General features: G+C 45.2%; 1 protein-coding gene and 1 long non-coding RNA gene across 2 annotated transcripts in view; one reads left to right on the top strand and one right to left on the bottom strand.

Moving 5' to 3' along the window:
- The first annotated feature begins 4,160 nt into the window (after positions 1 to 4,160).
- LOC106610999 (uncharacterized) lies at positions 4,161 to 6,820 on the top strand. Its single transcript, XR_001330036.3, has 2 exons — positions 4,161 to 5,661; positions 5,954 to 6,820. It is a non-coding gene; the product is annotated as an uncharacterized LOC106610999 (long non-coding RNA).
- Positions 6,821 to 7,037: 217 nt separating this feature from the next.
- Positions 7,038 to 20,115, bottom strand: part of LOC106610998 (BTB/POZ domain-containing protein 7) — a 48,078-nt gene continuing 35,000 nt past the window's right edge. Inside the window, exons 4-11 of the mRNA XM_082955672.1 lie at positions 13,153 to 13,361; positions 12,471 to 12,546; positions 12,042 to 12,202; positions 11,736 to 11,879; positions 11,417 to 11,606; positions 11,133 to 11,311; positions 10,581 to 10,976; positions 7,038 to 10,452 (exon numbers count right to left, since the gene is read on the bottom strand). Coding sequence (XP_082811798.1) covers positions 9,697 to 10,452; positions 10,581 to 10,976; positions 11,133 to 11,311; positions 11,417 to 11,606; positions 11,736 to 11,879; positions 12,042 to 12,202; positions 12,471 to 12,546; positions 13,153 to 13,361 — 2,111 coding nt within the window. The 3' untranslated portion in view covers positions 7,038 to 9,696. The remainder of the gene's footprint in view (positions 10,453 to 10,580; positions 10,977 to 11,132; positions 11,312 to 11,416; positions 11,607 to 11,735; positions 11,880 to 12,041; positions 12,203 to 12,470; positions 12,547 to 13,152; positions 13,362 to 20,115) is intronic.

Below are 20,115 nucleotides of genomic sequence, written 5' to 3'. Positions count from 1 at the left end.
CCCTCCTTTCGGCAAATCTGACCACAACTATTTTGTTTCTCCCAGCCTATAGACAGAAACTAAAACAGGAAACGCCCATGCTCATGTCTGTTCAACGCTGGTCCAACCAATCTGATTCCACGGTTCAAGATTGCTTCGATCACGTGGACTGGGATATGTTCCGGATAGCGTCGAACAACAACATTGATGTATACGCTGATTCAGTGAGGTAGTTTATTAGCAAGTGCATCAGTGATGTTGTACCCACGGCGAATATTAAAACCTGCCCCAACCAGAAACCGTGGAATGATGGCAGCATTCGCGCAAAACTGAAAGCGCGAACCACTGCTTTTAATCAAGGCAAGGCGCCCGGAAACATGACCGAATACAAACAGTGTAGCTATTCCCTCCACAAGGCAATCAAACAAGCTAAGCGGCAGTATAGAGACAAGGTAGAGTTGCAATTCAACAGCTCAGACATGAGAGGTATGTGGCAGGGTCTACAGTCAATCACGGACTACAAAAAGAAAACCAGCCCTGTCGCGGACCCCGATGTCTTGCTCCCAGACAAACTAAACAACTTCTTTGCCCGCTTTGAGGACAGTACAGTGCCATCGACACGGCCCGCTACTAAAACCTGCAGGCTCTCCTTAACCGCAGCCAAAGTGAGTAAAACGTTTAAACGTGTTAACCCTCGCAAGGCTGCCGGACCAGACGGCATTCCTAGCTGTGTCCTCAGAGCATGCGCAGACCAGGTGGCTGGTGTGTTTACGGACATATTCAATCAATCCCTATCCCAGTCTGCTGTTCCCACATGCTTCAAGAGGGCCACCATTGTTCCTGTTCCCAAGAAAGCTAAGGTAACTGAGCTAAATGACTATCGTCCCGTGGCACTCACTTCCGTCATCATGAAGTGCTTTGAGAGACTAGTCAAGGATCATATCACCTCCACCCTACCTGACACCTTAGACCCACTCCAATTTGCTTACCGCTCCAATAGGTCCACAGACGACGCAATCGCAATCACACTGCACACTGCCCTAGCCCATCTGGACAAGAGGAATACCTACAGTTGAAGTCGAAAGTTTACATACACTTAGGTTGGAATCATTAAAACTCGTTTTTCAACCACTCCACAAATTTCTTGTTAACAAAGTACAGTTTTGGCAAGTCGGTTAGAACATCTACTTTGTGCATGACACAAGTAATTTTTCCAACAATTGTTGACAGACAGATTATTTCACTTATAATTCACTGTATCACAATTCCAGTGGGTCAGAAGTTTACATACACTAAGTTGACTGTGCCTTTAAGAAAATTCCAGAAAATTATGTCATGGCTTTAGAAGCTTCTGATAGACTAATTTACATTTACATTTTTTACATTTTAGTCATTTAGCAGACGCTCTTATCCAGAGCGACTTACAGTAGTGAATGCATACATTTCATACATTTAAAAAAAAAAAATCCCGTACTGGTCCCCCGTGGGAGGTGTACCTGTGGATGTATTTCAAGGCCTAACTTCAAAGTCAGTGCCTGTTTGCTTGACATCATGGGAAAATCAAAAGAAATCAGCCAAGACCTCAGAAAAAAATTGTAGACCTCCACAAGTCTGGTTCATCCTTGGGAGCAATTTCCAAATGCCTGAAGGTACCACGTTCATCTGTACAAACAATAGTACTCAAGTATAAACACCATAGGACCACGCAGCCGTCATACCGCTAAGGAAGGAGACGCCTTCTGTCTCCTAGAGATGAACGTACTTTGGTGCGAAAGGTGCAAATCAATCCCAGAACATGCTGGAGGAATGCTGGAGGAAACAGGTACAAAAGTATCTATATCTACAGTAAAACGAGTCCTATATCGACAAAACCTGAAACGCTGCTCAGCAAGGAAGAAGCCATTGTTGCAAACCGCTATAAAAAAGCCAGACTACGGTTTGCAACTGTACATGGGGACAAAGATTGTACTTTTTGGTGAAATGTCCTCTGGTCTGATGAAACAAAAATAGAACTGTTTAGCCTTAATGACCATTGTTATGTTTGGAGGAAAAAGGGGGACGCTTGCAAGCTGAAGAACACCATCCCAACCGTGAAGCACGGGGGTGGCAGCATCATGTTGTGGGGTTGCTTTGCTGCAGGAGGAACTGGTGTACTTCACAAAATAGATGGCATCATGAGGTAGGAAAATGATGTGGATATATTGAAGCAACATCTCAAGACATCAGTTAGGAAGTTAAAGCTTGGTCACAAAAGGGTCTTCCAAATGGACAATGACCCCAAGCATACTTCCAAAGTTGTGGCAAAATGGCTTAAGGACAACAAAGTCAAGGTATTGGAGTGTCCATCACAAAGCCCTGACCTCAATCCCATAGAAAATTTATGGGCAGAACTGAAAAAGCGTGTGCGAGCAAGGAGGCCTACAAATCTGTCCCAGTTACAACAGCTCTGTCAGGAGGAATGGGCCAAAATTCACCCATTATATTGTGGGAAGCTTGTGGAAGGCTACCTGAAATGTTTGACCCAAGTTAAACACTTTAAAGGCAATGCTACCAAATACTACAACATTTCACATTCTTAAAATAAAGTGGTGATCCTAACTGACCTAAGACAGGGAATTTTTGCTAGGATTAAATGTCAGGAATTGTGAAAAACTGAGTTTAAATGTATTTGGCTAAGGTGTATGTAAATTTCCGACTTCAACTGTATGTAAGAATGCTGTTCATCGGACTACAGCTCAGAATTTAACACCGTAGTACCCTCCAAACTTGTTATTAAGTTTGAGACCCTGGGTCTCGACCCCGCCCTGTGCAACTGGTTCCTGGACTTTCTTACGGGACGCCCCCAGGTGGTGAGAGTAGGAAACATCTCCACCCTGCTGATCCTCAACACTGGGGCCCCACAAGGGTAGGTTCTCAGCCCTCTCCTGTACTCCCTGTTCACCCATGACTGCGTGGCCATGCACGCCTCCAACTCAATCATCAACTTTGCAGACGACACTACAGTTGTAGGCTTGATTACCAACAATGTCGAGACGGCCTACAGGGAGGAGGTGAGGGCCCTCGGAGTGTGGTGTCAGGAAAATAACCTCACTTTCAACATCACAAGCATTTCGCTACACTCGCATTAACATCTGCTAACCATGTGTATGTGACCAATAAAATTTGATTTGATTTAGAGCAACAAAGCACAGCTCAACAGGGTTCACTCCGAACATGATGGTCCTTGGAAGAGAAGTAACAGAACCCATTGCCCTGTGGCAGGTTTGCCACCTCATCATGAGCACGCCAAGACCCCTCCACAGTATGTGGCACATCTACGAGACAGATTGGAACCTGCTTACCAGATTGCAAGGTAAGCGCTTGGTCAGTCTGTGGAGCGTGTCAAAAAGCAGTATGACAAGAATATCGCAAGGACACACTAGAACGCTGGTGACACAGTATAGTACTTAATTAAAGGAACAAGCGGGTGCGGGACAAAGTAAGTTCCTACCATCCTCTGAGGGTCCTTACTTCGTACTGGGACAGCTGGACGACTTGGCTTACCGGATTCAAAAGAGCCCGAGAACAAAGGTGAAGGTTATTCATCATGACAAACTCAAGCCGTACAACTCCCGCACAACTCTAGACAACAGTTGGGTGTTCACACACGCCGAAGCGTGGCAACCTGCAGAGGTCTTGCCACCTGATCTGGATGCAGGCCTCCATGATTCTGATCTGGATCTACCCAACCTGTTCATAGACGAACAAAACAGTGACAATGGTAGTGAGAAGGACGCAGAGCTTGCTTCTGATACCACTTCTTTTGTGAGTGGGTCTGCAGATGGAGTTCAGTCAAGTGAACATGGACTGTTACTCACCCTGCTTTGGATCAGACTCCCACAGGGAGGCCAAAGAGGAACAAAAGACTGGTTAGGTGATTGGGTGTTGATGATGAACTGAATGGTTACATACAAACTGTTCTGGGAGGTAAAAAAATGGCATTTACTTATTGCTGCATTATTGTTGTTAAAAAATGTAAAATAAAATATATAAAATAAACAGACTGAAGTAGGTGGGACTGTAAATTGTGACAGTTTTATATTCTATGCATTGAGACGTGGGCCATTTATGCTTTGGGAACAATTTTATTTTGTATGGGAAGAAAGCCAGGTATTTTTGTAAACGGAAAGTAACATTCTTGAAATAGAACAGTGTTAACCTTTTTACTTTTTCAGGAGAGATAAATTGGGGTCCTGCATTCACACTGGAACTACACAATGTACTGCTAGATACTTGAACCACTGACTTGCCTTTTTCTCTAGGTATCCTCCTCTTAAACCAACAGCCCTTGTATGCTGTTACCCACCGCTCCATGTGCTTTCGGGCAATTAGGGAATATGGACTGTATAGACTATTTGCTCCGTCAAGTGAAGTTATTACTGAACAGGACAAGTTCAGGGAACTTTGTGGACTGAAAAGAAGAAGAAAAAAATTCAAGATCCCAAAGGGGTAACATGTCTAATGTCCATGTAACCGAAATGAAAACCATTGGGTGTTGTGCCTTTGTATGAGTGTTGGAGTGGTGTTAGGTCTAATCACCATCCAGAATGGGAGTAGTGTTGGTAAAGTGGGGGTATAGCTTTAAAACACTGAAGTGCATTATGGGTAACGTAGTAAGTTAACTTTCGGTTTTGGATTCAATTGTGTGGATGTAGCCCGAACTGTGAATCACGCTGTTTTTGCTCCGTTAGCCCACTATATTATTTTGTCATACGGACAACCTCAAATGATGTAAAAGTTTTAATAAAAGCTAACTACTTCAGTGGAATTCCAGACTAACTCGTCATTAGCAGCGGATAAGATCCCCAAATGTGGGAATTACCCCAGAACATCTGTAAGTTGCTCTGGCCCTGGAGCTAGCAAGTGAAGGCTTCCCTGAGCCGTCCCGACTACGGTCTGGAGGCGAGGCAGGAAAGGTAACGCAGGTCTTCCTGTGAAGAGCCAGGTCAGTATTGTGTATTGCAGGCTGAGGAAGCTGAAGGCCCACGGCTTGGAGAGCGCTAGGGAAGGGGCTGTGTTTTGGCCTAACCACTGGAGAGTCAAGCTGTGCACCTGCGTCAGCTGCAAGGTGGACCAGTAAAGATGCTTCTCTCTTGAGATTGTGTGTTTTGCCATGATTTATTCAAAGCACAGTGCAGCCACTGTTGTTTTTAGCTATTTGATGTGGAACAGATTGCTGTAGCTAACCGTTTCATTGGGTTGTATGAGGTAGCAATAGACTTTACGGGCTCTTCAGCACATTGTAGTCTCAGCCCTTTGGATTGGATAAAGGTGGAGAGCTGTTTCCATTGAATATGTGTTGGCATTTCTGCTCAGAGGGCCTGCTGGATGAGTCAGGCATTGTCCTGGCCTGTGAGAACCGAGGCACTATAGAGCAAGGATCTGCTAGTCTCAACAGTCTGCTTATGTCAGGCCAGAGTACTCTGGACAGCATTCAACAACTGGAGATTGTTTAACTTAAGGATGGGGACCATCTTTTTCATTTATTTGTTTGTCAGCTATTAACTGTAGATGTAACCTAACACAGGGTTTATACCATTTGATGAACCTGATTGATGAAAGTAAAATGTTGTTCCTTCTATCTCTGAGTTTATTGAGATGGAGACTGAACTGATGGCTTTCCTACAGCAGATGCTGATGAAGGTGAGGTGAGGTGCTGTATGTTTATTGTTCTCCGAGGACAGAATGTCTGGTGATAGTTCCAGAATATTTCCAATAATTCTGAGAGCACAAACACAGCATAAGAAACCAAAATCTATGAGCAGCAGTCCATACTGCAGGTTACTTGACATGTCAGCACTGAATGATTGAATGTATATAATTGATTTGCTTGGGCCCAAACAGTAGCTGAAAAACAAAACAAGTACTGCAGACTTACTACTTTGGTCGTTCACCTCTAATCCCCATTGAACCACTCCTCCCCTCTCCCTCTCAGGTCATCACAGCAGAAGCCATCCACCAATTCTTTGGGGAGCTGATGAAGAAGAGGCGACAGATGAACAGCTGATGTCATTCTGCCCCACGGTGTCCTGTTGTTAACTTGTGCAATTTTGTAATGTTACTTTGGGTTCATAGCAACAAAGTTCTGTCCACCAAACACCTTCTGCTTGAAATAACAGTGCTGCTATAAAATATGCTGTTACTGAGGTTTATGAAGTTGAAAGTTTTGCCCAAGAAGTTGTTCTCGAATGGTACTCCATGGATTTCAAATGGCATTCCATGTCTTATGAGAAGCTGAAGGACCATGCAAGTAGCATGCTGTTAGCAGGCTTGGAGAGATGCTGATGGAATCTAGTCATTTTAGTCATGGACTTACTGTTATTTGGTCAATTATGTCTAAGTTGTCATTAGAATTTCATAATAATGTGACACCTGATGAGGATGCACTGCCATTCATATTGAAACAGATCAGTATGTGACCATTTAATGGTGTCACTGTCATTCATATTGAAACAGATCAGTATGTGACCATTTAATGTTGTCACTAGCATTCCTGTTAATTAAACATTTGAATAGTTCATCCAGCACACTCCATGACATGATTGGGGCGGCAGGGTAGCCTAGTGGTTAGAGCGTTGGACTTTGCCGGAAGGTTGCAAGTTTGAATCCCCGAGCTGACAAGGTACAAATCTGTCCCTGAACAAGGCAGTTAACCCATTGTTCCTAGGCTGTCATTGAAAGTAAGAATTTGTTCTTAACTGACTTACCTAGTTAAATAAAATTGGGTAAAAAATTATGTGGCTACTTGTCATCCAAATACCAGAAGGTACTTCTTAAAATAAATAAAAACTTGTTACCCCTTTTTCAACTGAATTTCGTGATATCCACTTGGTAGTTACAGTCTTGTCCCATCACTGCAACTCCTGTACGGACTCGGGAGAGACGAAAGGTCGAGAGCCATGCATCCTTCGAAACACGACCCCGTGAAGTCGCACTGCTTCTTGAACCAGAAAGTACTTCTTTGATGCCTAACTCATTGTTATTCTAGGTTGAACTCAATGACTTAACACAGTCTATAATTATATTGAAGCAGTTTATTTCAAAGATGCCCAAGTTCATCACTGTTATGCACCTTTTGAGGTAACAGTAGAAAAATAGAACCAGTGAAACTAAATACAACTTAGTACAGGAATCTACAGAAGTGTTTATATAGATCAAACGAGTACAAAGTACCTGTTCAATTATAAAGTTCTCAACAAATAACCAATCACAGTTCCAGAGGGTTCAATTTCAAAGGTACCAAAAAACCCACTATGTAAACAAATAATTAGCTATATGAGTTTTACGAAGGACTATTTGATGCAGGTTGGTAAGCTTGTAGAAAAGGCTTGCATAGGATATCAGTCACTTCTCCAACAAAAGCCCAGTTTCTGGCAGGGGAAGGCACTGACAGCAAAGAGCAAAAAGAGAATGTGGATGCTTTTTATTCAAAGGGAACACCGTCCTGGAAAATAAAGCAACTAACCAACATGAACATGAGCAATCTGAAGTTTAGAATTTTTTTCCCCAAAGCAAACTGGATGGAAAAATGTTTCTGCCCTGCAACTTCATTACTACATGGCAGAGTGAATATCTACAGATCATCTACATGTTCCTGTGCTAATTTTAAAATCCTGTGCTAGATTTAAAAATGAAATGTATAAAATCTACACAATCGTGGTATTCTCACCAATAACAATATTAAACAATTTCCATAAAACAAAACATTTAAGAACAAAAATCTGAGTCTGATTATTCTTTCTAGGTGAAATGTGGTTCGAAACAACTTCACACTGTAGTCCTCCACAGCTACAAAACAGCTGAATAATTCATCTAAAGCCACTAAGATGTAATAACAAGGATTTCTGTTGTACAGTATATCAAATTATTATTTACAGGCAATGCTCAGGATTTCTGAATGGTAGAATGCAGGTGATGGAGGCCATACAATTTTATTTACTAAAGAATGATTTAGGTGTTCTGGATCCCTTTTGTTCTAAATTCATTTGTTCATATTCCCCCCTGCTCCCATGTGAAATGGATTGTTCCTACAGTGAAATGTTGCCTCTTTATGTATCATGAGTTTGTCATAGGAGAGACAGGTGTGGCTGATCTTACAGGCTCTGATGTGTGCACTTTGGTTTCTGTAGCAACAGGCCCGATAGCTCTCATTCAGTATGCCATAACCTCTGATGGCAGAGAGAGAGAAAGAGCAGGTCCAGGATTGGCCAAAAGGTGGCGTGATGGTGGTCACGGAGTGCATGGGAACAACCAAAATTAACATTAGACAGAGTACATTGGAATGGAGTGTGTGTGTAGAGGGTGTACAGAAGAGTCACACTGACAACTAGGAGAGCCAGTGGTGGCATCACGCTTGTAATGAATCCCGTTTGGTCACTTCAAAATGTGGATTAAGGCTTCTAATTGTTAATTCCATTGAAAGAGCAAGGTGGTTTCAAGCATATTGGCCATAACATTCTATGGTCGGTCACTAGTTAATCATCTCAGAGCCTCGTGTTGATATGTAAATACAGACCTGATTAAAGATGGATACTGAGTCTACAGTACTGATACTGTTTAAACAGTTGCCTGGGAGTACGAAACCACACACACGTTCTGCTGAATACAAACATCTCCTGACTAGCGCGTTCAATCACACACCACTGTACAACAGTTGCCATGGCACCCTTATCTTTCCCAGTGTACCTCAGTCATCAACCTATGCCCTCACCCTCCTGTCTCATTCTGAAAACCCTAGGCTCATGCTTTTGTGAGAATATAAAAGCCAGAGACTGTGCAGAAGCAGCACTGGTGAGTTCTGGACACAAACAATAACCCAGAAGACAACAGCGGTATCCAGAGAGAACAATGACAGCCTCCACAGACCTACTTCCCGTCTGATCCACTTCCTGCCTGATCCGAACCAGCCAGAGCCTAGTACTCATCACCAGGAAGGGGAAATCAAATGTAACCAATCAGGTGAGGTACGTACTGGAGGAATGCTACAAGGAAGAGAGAGGAAATACAAATGAGAGGAGCAAGAAAATACAGACATGTTTTTACATAACTTTATCATGAAGATAACGCTGTTTGGAGCTATGTGCTGGTGTTCAATAGTTTATACTGAGATCCTATGTATATATCTCCCATGGTAAAGTATATGCTGATGACTACAGTCCTGAAGTATATCACATGTCCTCAGCACATATTTCAGCTATATTACACAATTGTTACGATCATAACACATCGTTGTTCTGATCGTAATGATATGATCTTCCTTTCTGACTCCCACATCTAAGAGGTTACAACAAACCTCTGTGTGCAACAAGGCTCAAGGAAAATAGGCAAAACCCCTCCTAAACAGTACTGCTGGAATGATTTTGTAAAACTGCAGCACTGAGGTTGGCTTCAGCAAGCTTCAATTCAACAGTCTGACAGCAACACTACAGTCACTGCTGTTTCTCTAACCTACAGACTGGATGCCGCTTGTCTGTAACAATCAGAGGAGACGTGCGGTGAAGACAGCACTATGTCATAAAGGGAGGGCTGGAGGAGGTGGAATATTTACACACACAATCTATAAATAGAAATCATTAGCCAACCCTTCACACACGCATTAGTGCGCTGCTGTCCATGACAGGAGGTCATTTCCCCCACCTTTCCCTTTCAGACAACTCAACCCCCACTCCTCCCCAGGGGTTAAAGTGCTGACTTCTTGTAAGGGTAGTCAGGCTTGTTAGGCGACCTGCGGTCTCTGTTAGCCTCCTCGCTAACACTATTTATATGAGGCTGCTGGGCCCCTGACCCTGTGGACTCGCCAGTAACCCCCATCTCCTCCTGGGGTTCACTGTGGGCCGACAGCTTCTCCTCATACCCTTCTGGGTTTCCACTAGCGGAGCCCCACAAGTGGCCAAGGCCGTGAGTGAGGTCAGTCTCATTGTTTGATCGTCCTCTGGGGACATGTCCTGCCTTGGCATGGGAACCAGAGGGATTAGCCAGAGCTCCATCCTGCCGCTGGGGGGGCAGGCCCAGCACGTCCAAGCGCAGGGGGTCAGAGCGTGCCTCAGCTGTCCATCCCTGGGTGTCAGACACGTAGGAGGGAGGGAGGCTGCTGGAGGGGCTGTGGCTGTAGAGGTCTGGCCCTGCGAAGGGAGGAGCCAGGGGGTGGCTGGAGGTCGGGGTGGCTGGTCGGCAGGAGAAGTCGTAGAGGTCAGGAAACTCTGCCTGGGCCTCCAGCTTTGGCTCTGGAGCGTGCCTCTTACAGGAGTGAGCGTGGCCATGGCTGAGGCGAGTTGAGGGACAGGGTCCGGGAGGGAGGTGTGGGGTGAGGGTGGGGCCATGAGGGTGAGGGTTGTGACCGTCCCTGTTCCCCATATGGTGCTCCCTCAGGGTCATGACAGAGACGCCCAGAGCGATGTCAGGCATGAACTCCCTCATCACAGGCTCCATGCTCAGCTGGAGAAACAAAAAGAAGCACACAAACACAGCTAGTTAGAGCTATACATGACCACAGCACAATACACTTCTACAGCTACACTGACCAAATGCAATCCACACACACAGCATGACATGTGGACCTTCACCTGTGGTTCTACGAGCAGGGCTCGGCCCATGGCCTGGGGATTGGTGCAGTCTGGAGGTGGAGGCCTGGGGCCAGAGGGGTAGTCTGGGCTACCATGCTTGGCTGAGGCGTGGAGCTGGGTGCGGTTACAGGGGTAGGAGAAGGAGCGGGTGGGGGGTGGGATGGGCACACGGGGCCTCCATGCCCCCTTCAGCTGGGCATGGCTAGGGGTGGCAGGGGGGTGGTATGGGGGTGGAGGGGGAGGCAGCGGGGGGTGAAACCCAGCCAGGCCCTCCAGGTCTGAGAACATGCTGTCCATCGCTGGGCTGCTGTTGACCCGACAACGTCCTGCCTGGCGCAGGGCCAGAACCGGACTCTCGTCTCCAAAACGCTCCTCTGGGAAGAACTTGAAGGGGTTCTGAGAATAAACAAAAGATTTAGCATTGGCATCTAAATGGTCTACAACTACAATGCATACAAGTCATCAGCATAGTACACCAAGTCTCTATCAGTCTATAGCCTGGTTACTTTCTCAGACCTGGTCCTCCCTGTACCCGAGAATGTTTCCCCTCACCTGCAATAGCTCAGTAGCCCCGTCCGCCAGGCCAAACTCCCTCAGTACACGCAGCTGCAGCTCATAGCTGACAGTGGACCCCTCGCCACAGTTGAGGGCGTAGGCCCTCTGCACCTGGTCTGTGTGCCTCAGCTCCTGCAGCCTCCGGATCATCTCCTTCACCACCGCCAGTCTGGGTACTGACAGGACACACACACACACACAGAGGATTAGTGGACCATGTCAATGTTACTAATATGTTATACAAAATGGCTTCCTTATTGACACCAGTCTTCTCCTTTAACCTGGGATCTCATTTGCCACCACGGACGGGACGGTGGTCTGGTTGTTGGCCATCTGCTGATGGTTGATCATGTGACAGCACTGTGGCACGGCGTTGTTGACCATGTAGAGGGTGTCAGGCACGTTGGACATGCGCACCAAACGCAGACGCACCAGATCTGTCTGCTCCACCATCATCTCATCCAGCACAGACTGAGGGGAGAAGGAGACGGGTTAGGAGTCTGTATGACCTCGGCCTGACCCAAACCCTCAGAGATGAGATCGAACAGAGATAACCTGCACTGCTAATCGTCATTAACCCCTCGATGCTGAGTGTCCTACCTTGGCCTCCTCTACATAGGGAGAGAAGAGACGGGGCCGGACGTAGATGCCAGCGTTCTTCTGTCGCAACCAAGAATTGGCCTTGCCCCCATCTGTCGTGGGCAGCATGTCCGAGGGAGGGGTGCTGATCAGACCCCTCTTCGTCTGTGGACGGGAAGAGGAGGGGGGTGATTTAAAGAGAACACAAAAGAACACACCTAGAGGGACAGGTCAGTCAACATGATAGATAGATTGATTGCACTTTACGTATTGGCAGCAGAAACTGTATTGAAGCCAACATATGATGAATCATCCATGACTACTGACCGCGTCAGAGAGGACGTCGCTGTTGGCAGGGAGGATGTGCTCGGTGCGGATGAAGGGCAGCAGCGGGGACAAGATCTCCTTCAGTTCTTCCACATCCAGGTCCCTCCTCTTCACCCCCCGCTTGTTCACACTGTGGGCCGTCCCACTCAGCACGTTGGGCTCTGGGAAAAGAAACCAGACGCAAAAAACACACAGTTCGTAGTTGGACGGCCAACATACACACTACACTCATTATTGTTTTATGATACAGTATTTTCAGTCCGGTTCAGAGCTACACAAAAACAAAATACTGCAATCTACAATTGAGGTGCTTCAGAGTCTCCCATTTTAAGGATAGAACTTGGCTTCTTTTATAGCCCTTTAGAGTGTATTTTCCCAGAGCCATTAGGGGGCCTGCTCTGAGGGCAATTATGGAGTGTATTATCTTACCCCTGTCTGCCATCCTCTTAATAAGCTGCTGCTCGCCCCACTTAACAACGTACTTGAGAATGTCCTGCTCACTCGCCTGTGAAAGGGAGAGAGGAGGGCAGGGGTGCAAGAGAAAAAGATTGTGGGATGGTGATAGGGAAGGAAAAGAGTAAGGACAAGGTTAAACATTGCAGTGAGGATGCTTGCATATGTGGTTGATGGTGTGACATGGTGTAGTTGTGGCTGAGTGTTGTATTTGTCTGGTTGGATTACAGCGTTTCACCTCAGCCGTCCTGTGTGATACCCAGGGAGTTTGGCACAGCAGAGCAGACCAGAGCTCAGCTTCAATTAGTGTCCATCCTTGAAGGCAATGCCTCCAGGGAATGTTCTCACTCTGTCTGTGCTCCAGACTACATGTGTTTGGGTTTGTGTTTATGCATCTGCGTGCGTGTTGCCACTTCACTAAATCATTTTATCAAACCAATCATACCCTAGCTGCCTCGCAGATTTACGTGAAAACTGGATGGTTGAAAATACATAAAAAAGTTTTTTCTTATTTTGTCAGCCATTATAATCAAAGCACTGACTACAAATGAGCCATTTGGACATTCAAATCAAAGCACAGTCTACAAATGAGTAATTTAGACAGGATAACATAATTGGTAAATGCATTCAGTCCAATCACACAGACAGCGGTGGTCACCTGCAGGTAGTCTGACTGGATGGCGGTGAGCAGGTGCTCCTTGCTAAGCTCGTAGAGAACTTCAGAGGTCACGACCTGGCTGAACTCCTCACACAGGAAGTGCAGGGCCTGGCGGTAGACCCACTTGGAGCCGTAAGGCTGAGAGCTCCACTTCAGGATGGGGACCAGAGAGTCCAGGGACAGGCTCTCCACCACGATGTCCTCACAGCCTAGGAGAGGAGACAGGAACACACACCACAGTGGTTAGATACCTCAGTCTAACACTCATATCACCGAGTGAACAGCCTCTTTAATAGCCTGGTTGTCCAGTCAGTTTGTGCTTCAACCAACTCCTCTCTGTGGCTACAGCATGTACAATATGGGCCCAGGCTTCATTTTCTATATCTATTATATGGGAAGTCATACTGTTAGAATGGTGGTAAGAGTTTTAATGGGTGATTTAATTGAACCATAAATATCCCGCAATACAGTCACACAGCGGTCACTTCTGGAGCCATTCAGATGGCTGCAGTAGTTCCCCTCCTATTTACCACCACGGGGAGAACTCCCCTTCCCCTCGGCCCCCTGCACCACAACCCCCTCCCTGCGTTTTCTAAATCAGAGCACAGAACACCTCCCATTCACCACACTAAGTAAACACAGCAGCCAGAGGGAAGAATGCTGCGCAGACACACACATCGTATAAGCACACATGCATGTGTGCACATCCGCACACACAAAAAAAACATGGACAAACGCACACACACTCTCGAGCAACATGCAAACACACACAAATGAATCAAAAATGAATTAAAAGTCGCAGAAGGTTTATGAATTAGGTACCTGATATACTGTAGCTATTTGAACAAATCTGGGGTGAAATGGAATTTCAGAAATGGCTACAGTGGTAGTCATAGTAGCAATTGTAATCGAGATACAAGTAGAATAAACATCAAACAATCAAATTATATTAACGTAGATAGGAAACTAGTACATGTCCACAAGGGCACATCAATAATTTGGCTTTCTTTTTGACAGTCAACACAGTGGAAATGATACCAGGCGGTGTGATGTCAGTGATAGAGCCACACCGTGTGCCTCAGACAGACAGACAGAGATACTAGTCTACTTTATAGTGGCCCCTGCCCAGCCCTGACCCTGCTGCTGCTGGCTCTGTATGGGGCTTGTGGAGCCGAGCAGCCTACCCTGCCCTGGGAATAGCTGGGTTATGAGCTCTAGTACCAGCGCTCCTATGGGACTCTTATCTGTGTGCTGTGTGAGATCTTGGTGTCCACATCACCAACAAACTATTATGGTCCAAACACACCAAGACAGTTGTGAAGAGGGAACAATGATGCCTTTTCACCTTCAGGAGACTGAAAAGATTTGGCATGGGTCCTTAGATCCTCAAAAAGTTATATTGCTGCACCATCGAGAGCATCCTGACTGGTTGCATCACTGCCTGGTATGGCAACTGCTCAGCCTCTGACCGCAAGGCACTACAGAGGGTAGTGTGTACGGCCCAGTAAATCACTGGGGCCAAGCTTCCTGCCATCCAGGACCTCTAAACCAGGCGGCGTCAGAGGAAGGCCATAAAAATGGTCAAAGACTCCAGCCACCCTAGTCATAGACTGTTCTCTCCACTACCGCACAACAGCTTAACAGCTTCTACCTCTAAGCCATAAGACTCCTGAACAGCTAATCAAATGGCTACCCGGACTTTTGCATTGTCCCCACCCCACCCCCATTTTTACGCTGCTGCTACTCTGTTTATTATCCATGCAATCACTTTACCTTTACGTACATGTACATATTACCTCAACTAACCGGTGCCCCCGCACATTGAGTCTGTACCGGTACCCCCCTGTATATAGCCTCCATACTGTTATTTTATTGTTGCTCCTTAATTATTTGTTATTTTTCTATTTTAGTTATTTGTTATTATAATTTTTTTTACTAGTTTATTTTAGTAAATACTTTAACACTTTTTCCCCCTTTTTTTTCAAAACGGCATTGTTGGTTATGTGCTTGTATGTAAGCATTTCACTATAAGGCGCATGTGACAAATACAATTTGATTCGATCTGCTACACTACCTTTCGCCATTGAAACCGCTTTGAAAATGCACTTTGGGAAATTGACTCCTGCCCTCTTGCTTTGGCATTTAAAAGGTTTATTTCCCTTCAACTGTCACACACACTTAAACCTACATGTTCCTACATGTTTGGTCCCTTCCTTTACTTTTATTAGCTAGGCAGAGATTCTAGCAGACCCCCACAGTGTTTTAAATGCAGGATGGAAATCGTTAAGAGAACAGATTAACTTGAAACGTGGACACAGGCATTTTGCCTTTTTATCTCCCATAAACAGCCTAGAATAGGGAATGGATTCCACACTTCTCCCTCCCCCCCTTCCACTCTCTGTATCCCTCAGTTGTCACTTGTAACCATAGCCACCAAGTAAAAATTGGCTATATTGTAAAAATGTATGAAAACAAAAATTAGCTTTTGGTTTTAATTTAAGGTTAGAGATAGGCATAAGGTTAGCAGTGTGGTTAAGGTCAAGATTAGGTTTAAAATCAGATTTTAAGAATAGAAATAGTAGAAATAGGCGGGGTTTAGACATAATTATGACTTTGTGGCTGTGGTAACTAGTAACGACCGTATCCCTCTCATTTTGTCCTTATCTCTGCATATCTCTGCTCGCACTCTGAGCAGGGGTAGACACATAGACAGACACACACACAGACACACACACGTTCCTTTTGAAAGGTAAAGATTCCCAATTGGGGACCAGCAGCACATGAAAGCAGACGGCTCTGTTCTCTATTAGCCCATTACAATTCACAGCACCATTCAGCCTTATAAAGAAAGCTTTGCACTTTTATTATGAGCCGGAGATTAGAATCAGCATTATATGTAATACTAAAGCCATTTCCCCCTTCCTCCTTCCCCTCCTCTCTCCTTCCACGGGTGGCACTATGCATTCACTGGAGCCTAGTAGACTGACAAGAATATCAATACAATGAGTGTTATGGCAACCACATATTTGACACTGCAATAAATGAGGCATTTTGTCTTGCTGTTTTTATTTGGAGCTCTGTGTTTATGGAACACAACATTTCCAGACCAACTTAAACATCAGCCGCACTCAAGACCTGTAAACACTGTGCTGGACTTGAATCGTGTCTAATTACTCAAGGACCTAGCTCTTTGCTGTCTCAAACAAAACAAAAAGGAAGGAGAGACTTAAACAGAATGATTGGCTCTGTCCGACCACCTGAGGTTTAAGTCCAACTTCTAAGTTAACCGATAAGCTGAAGTTCTGCCCAGGAGCAACTGGAAATCCCTCTCTGCTTGGAACACAAGTAGGCCCAAGGGTAACAAAAACACTACTGGACTGATATCTGTGGAGATTCAGTCTCTCTTGGTCCAATTGCATTAGGGTTCACTCACGTCATAGGTCAAGCTCTGCCTGTTAACCAGAGAAATGACTTGATCAGACAGCAATATCACAGACCAAGACTTATCCTTAAAACATAACACAACAGCTGACTGATTCTCCTAATGGAAGGCTGTTAGTCAGACACAGGGCCGAGCAACAGCCTCGTAGATGCAACGCCAAGTTTAGATTTAAATTCAGATCCCATTCACTACCACTCTTAACACTCACATCAGCAAGCAGCTCTGAAGACTAACTGACTAACATTTTTTATTTCCTCCCAAGGTGTGCGGTGGTGTGGTCATTAATCGTATTAATCAATGACTAAAAAACTCACCGAACATGAATTATGATTGTAATGGGCCGTAGGTCTCCACAGATGAGTCATTACTCTCTCTCTCTCTCTCTCTCTCTCTCTCTCTCTCTCTCTCTCTGTGTGTGTGTGTGTGTGTGTGTGTGTGTGTGTGTGTGTGTGTGTGTGTGTGTGTGTGTGTGTGTGTGTGTGTGTGTGTGTAAAGAGAGAGAGGAAATAGAGAGAAAATCTGCATTGTGTGCTGAGCCACTCATTATCATCACTCTCACTGTGCTTGAAAGGCTTTTAATGTCAGTTAAGTGAGAGTGAGTAAAAGAGTGAGTGATCTCCTCTGTCTAGGAGGCAGGTAGCCTGGTGGTTAGAGTATTGGGCCAGTAACTGAAAGGTTGCTGGATTGAATCCCTGAGCTGACAAGGTACAAATCTGTCGTTTTGCCCCTGAGCAAGGCAGTTAACCAACCCACTGTTCCCCGGGTGCTGACGATGTCGTTTAAGGCAGCCCCCCGCACCTCTCTGATTCAGAGGGGTTGGGTTAATTGTGGAAGACACATTTCAGTTGAATGCATTCAGTTGTACAACTAACTAGGTATCCCCTTTTCCCTAATAAGGTTGATAATTGCTGATGGATAAAGAGGCTGTCAGATTGACCCCTACCTCTAGTGAAAGTGTACCCTGGCCTCAACCAGACGGAGAGGAAGCAGTGAAGTTACATAGAGGAGAAGGAAGAGACTGCCAGATGACAGAGCTCCACCTCAGCCCCTGACATCAGCATACCAAGTGTCTCCTGAGATAGCTTGCAGCTACCCAGGTCTCTGACAGGCAGCTGAGGTCACTTAAGGTTTTCACATGGAAATGCAATCATGGGCCTTTCCAGCTCATTTGACACTTGGGTGAGCATGTCTTTTTGCGTGCACGTGCACGTGTGTGTGTGTGTGTGTGTGCAATCATGTGTGTGCATGTTAAAAGGTTAGTGTGTCACTGAGAGGAGGATAACTAAGACAGGAAAGAGAAAGAAAAAAAGGAATATGGAGAGATGAAAAGCAGGGAAGTAAATAGAGGGCTATAGCACAGACAAAATGAGAGGACCTTGATACTCAACATACACCACAGCCATCCCACAGAACATGGGGTTTCATGGGAACTGATGTTGCTTCTCTGTAGGAGAGAGAGAGAGGAGATATAAATACCCTAGAGTAGGGGCTTGGAGTAGGGGGAGGGGAGGTTTGAAGGGATGACAGTTTGCCTGGTGCTAAAGCTGCTTTGGCGACCCTGAGAGTGACAACGCAGGGCGGGGGAAGAGGATCTGGCCAGCTGTGTGTGTGATCCATCTCTTCCACTGTGCCTTCATAACCAGCAAACTGACTGCTCTACTCCACTCCCCCAACCCCTTATCTATTCTCAAGTTTTCCATGTATTAGTGTTGTGTATTATGTGCAGTGACTTCATTTGTGTTCTTTGTGCCCTATGTTCTTTTAACAGTCACTTTGGGATTTACATGAAAAGCTTTATAAAAATGTTATTGTTATTAACATAATGTGTTTGTTGTCTGACAGATTGAGGTTTTAATCATCCCATTGTCTCTGCCTCTATGGCCCAGTAGTTTCCTGCGTGTGATGCTGCTGGTGACAGTAGTGTGACAGAGACCATTTCCACAATACACTAATCCCTAAATGAATGTAAGACAATCGTTATTGAAATAAAAAAAACTACTCATATTACAGAGCGAGCGGTAAAGCGTCATATGACACCATTTTATGCTTTGTAGCACCTACAGATGAAACCTTATAGAGTCTTAAAGGAGATCTGGGTAAGGCCAAAATGTCACAAATGTTCCAACTTCAATTCATTATTTCTTAATTATGTTTTAAGATACAATGTTGTGAAAATCCACCAAAATCATGGTATTTTTTTCTAGTTTCGTGAGGAATCACCCTACACTTTGAGATTTACATAAAACGTTTTAGAAATAAAAATATGTTATTGTTATTAACATTTTGTGTTTGTTGTCTGACAGATTGATGTTTTAATCTTCTCTACGGCCCAGTAGCACATAATTTCCTGTCTGTGATGCTGCTAGTGACAGTAGTGTGACAGAGGCCACTTTCACAATACACTAATCCCTGTGCCTGTGTGATGGAGTGGGTGGGCAATGGCCATAATCAGGGACTTTACTACTGAATCTGTAACACAGGCAAAACCACACCGATCTCCAAGAGAGATGGAATGTAGCTGTTGAAGACAGATGCGCAAATGGAATCTATTCACCCTCAGTCTTCTATATCGATATTTCAAGGCGTATTTTGACGGAGGGGCAAGTTTTTCAAATAATTCAACCTGTCACTCAGCTGTCAGAGAAAGGTGTGAGGGGTCTTTGTTAGCAGCACACCACACATCATCATGACCGCTGCCTAGTGGAGGTGAGAAACAACATACCTCCCATGTGTGACTTAGTACATTTATATTCAACTGAACCTCTCAGTCATGAAGTGAGCAACCCCCCCTCAGGTTTAAAACACCATCTCTCATTGAAATGGGAGGTGACGGTAATAAACTGACAACAGCTCTGCTTTCGTCTCCATCTGACATTCTAGGGAGCTCTGGGGGTCAACTCAGAGTGCTGAGAGTGACAGCAGCCAGAGAGAGGGAGAGCAAAGGAGAGAGGACAGCTGTCTTGTGATAAATAAAGGACTGATGGAGCCCTGACAGCAGCGCTGGCTGGCTCTCTGCTCAGCAGAGCTGTGTATCAATAAGACTGTCTGTCACTGGAGACCTCTACAACCCCCTGCCTGGAGCAATCTGTTACTGGGAGGGAGGGCAGAGAAACAGTCCTGTTTTTTTCCATTTAAACTGGCCTAATGTCTGCAAATGACAAAAACATTACCAAAACAAGCAGGGAATTTGAGATGAGGACATATGGAGAATACAGCCATAGGAATTATAGTAGGGGTGGGGAACATACGGCTCTGGATCTGGGCCACGAGCCCATTCAATCTGGCCTGCGGGAGGTTTGAGAAAAAAAATAGGTACACTATATATACAAACGTATGTGGACTCCCCTCCAAACTGGTCGATTCGGCTATTTCAGCCACACCTGTTGCTGACAGGTGTACAAAATTTAGCACACAGCCATGCAATCTCCATAGACAAACATTGGCAGTAGAATAGCCTTACTGAGGAGCTCAGTGACTTTCAACGTGGCACTATCATAGGATGCCAACTTTCCAACAAGTCA

The sequence above is a fragment of the Salmo salar genome, chromosome 09, assembly GCF_965601325.2.
Source record: "Salmo salar chromosome 09, fSalSal1, whole genome shotgun sequence".
In the NCBI taxonomy this organism is placed as follows: domain Eukaryota; kingdom Metazoa; phylum Chordata; class Actinopteri; order Salmoniformes; family Salmonidae; genus Salmo; species Salmo salar.
The sequence above is the reverse complement of the archived record's forward strand: the minus strand, read 5'-3'. Positions and strand labels throughout refer to the sequence as shown.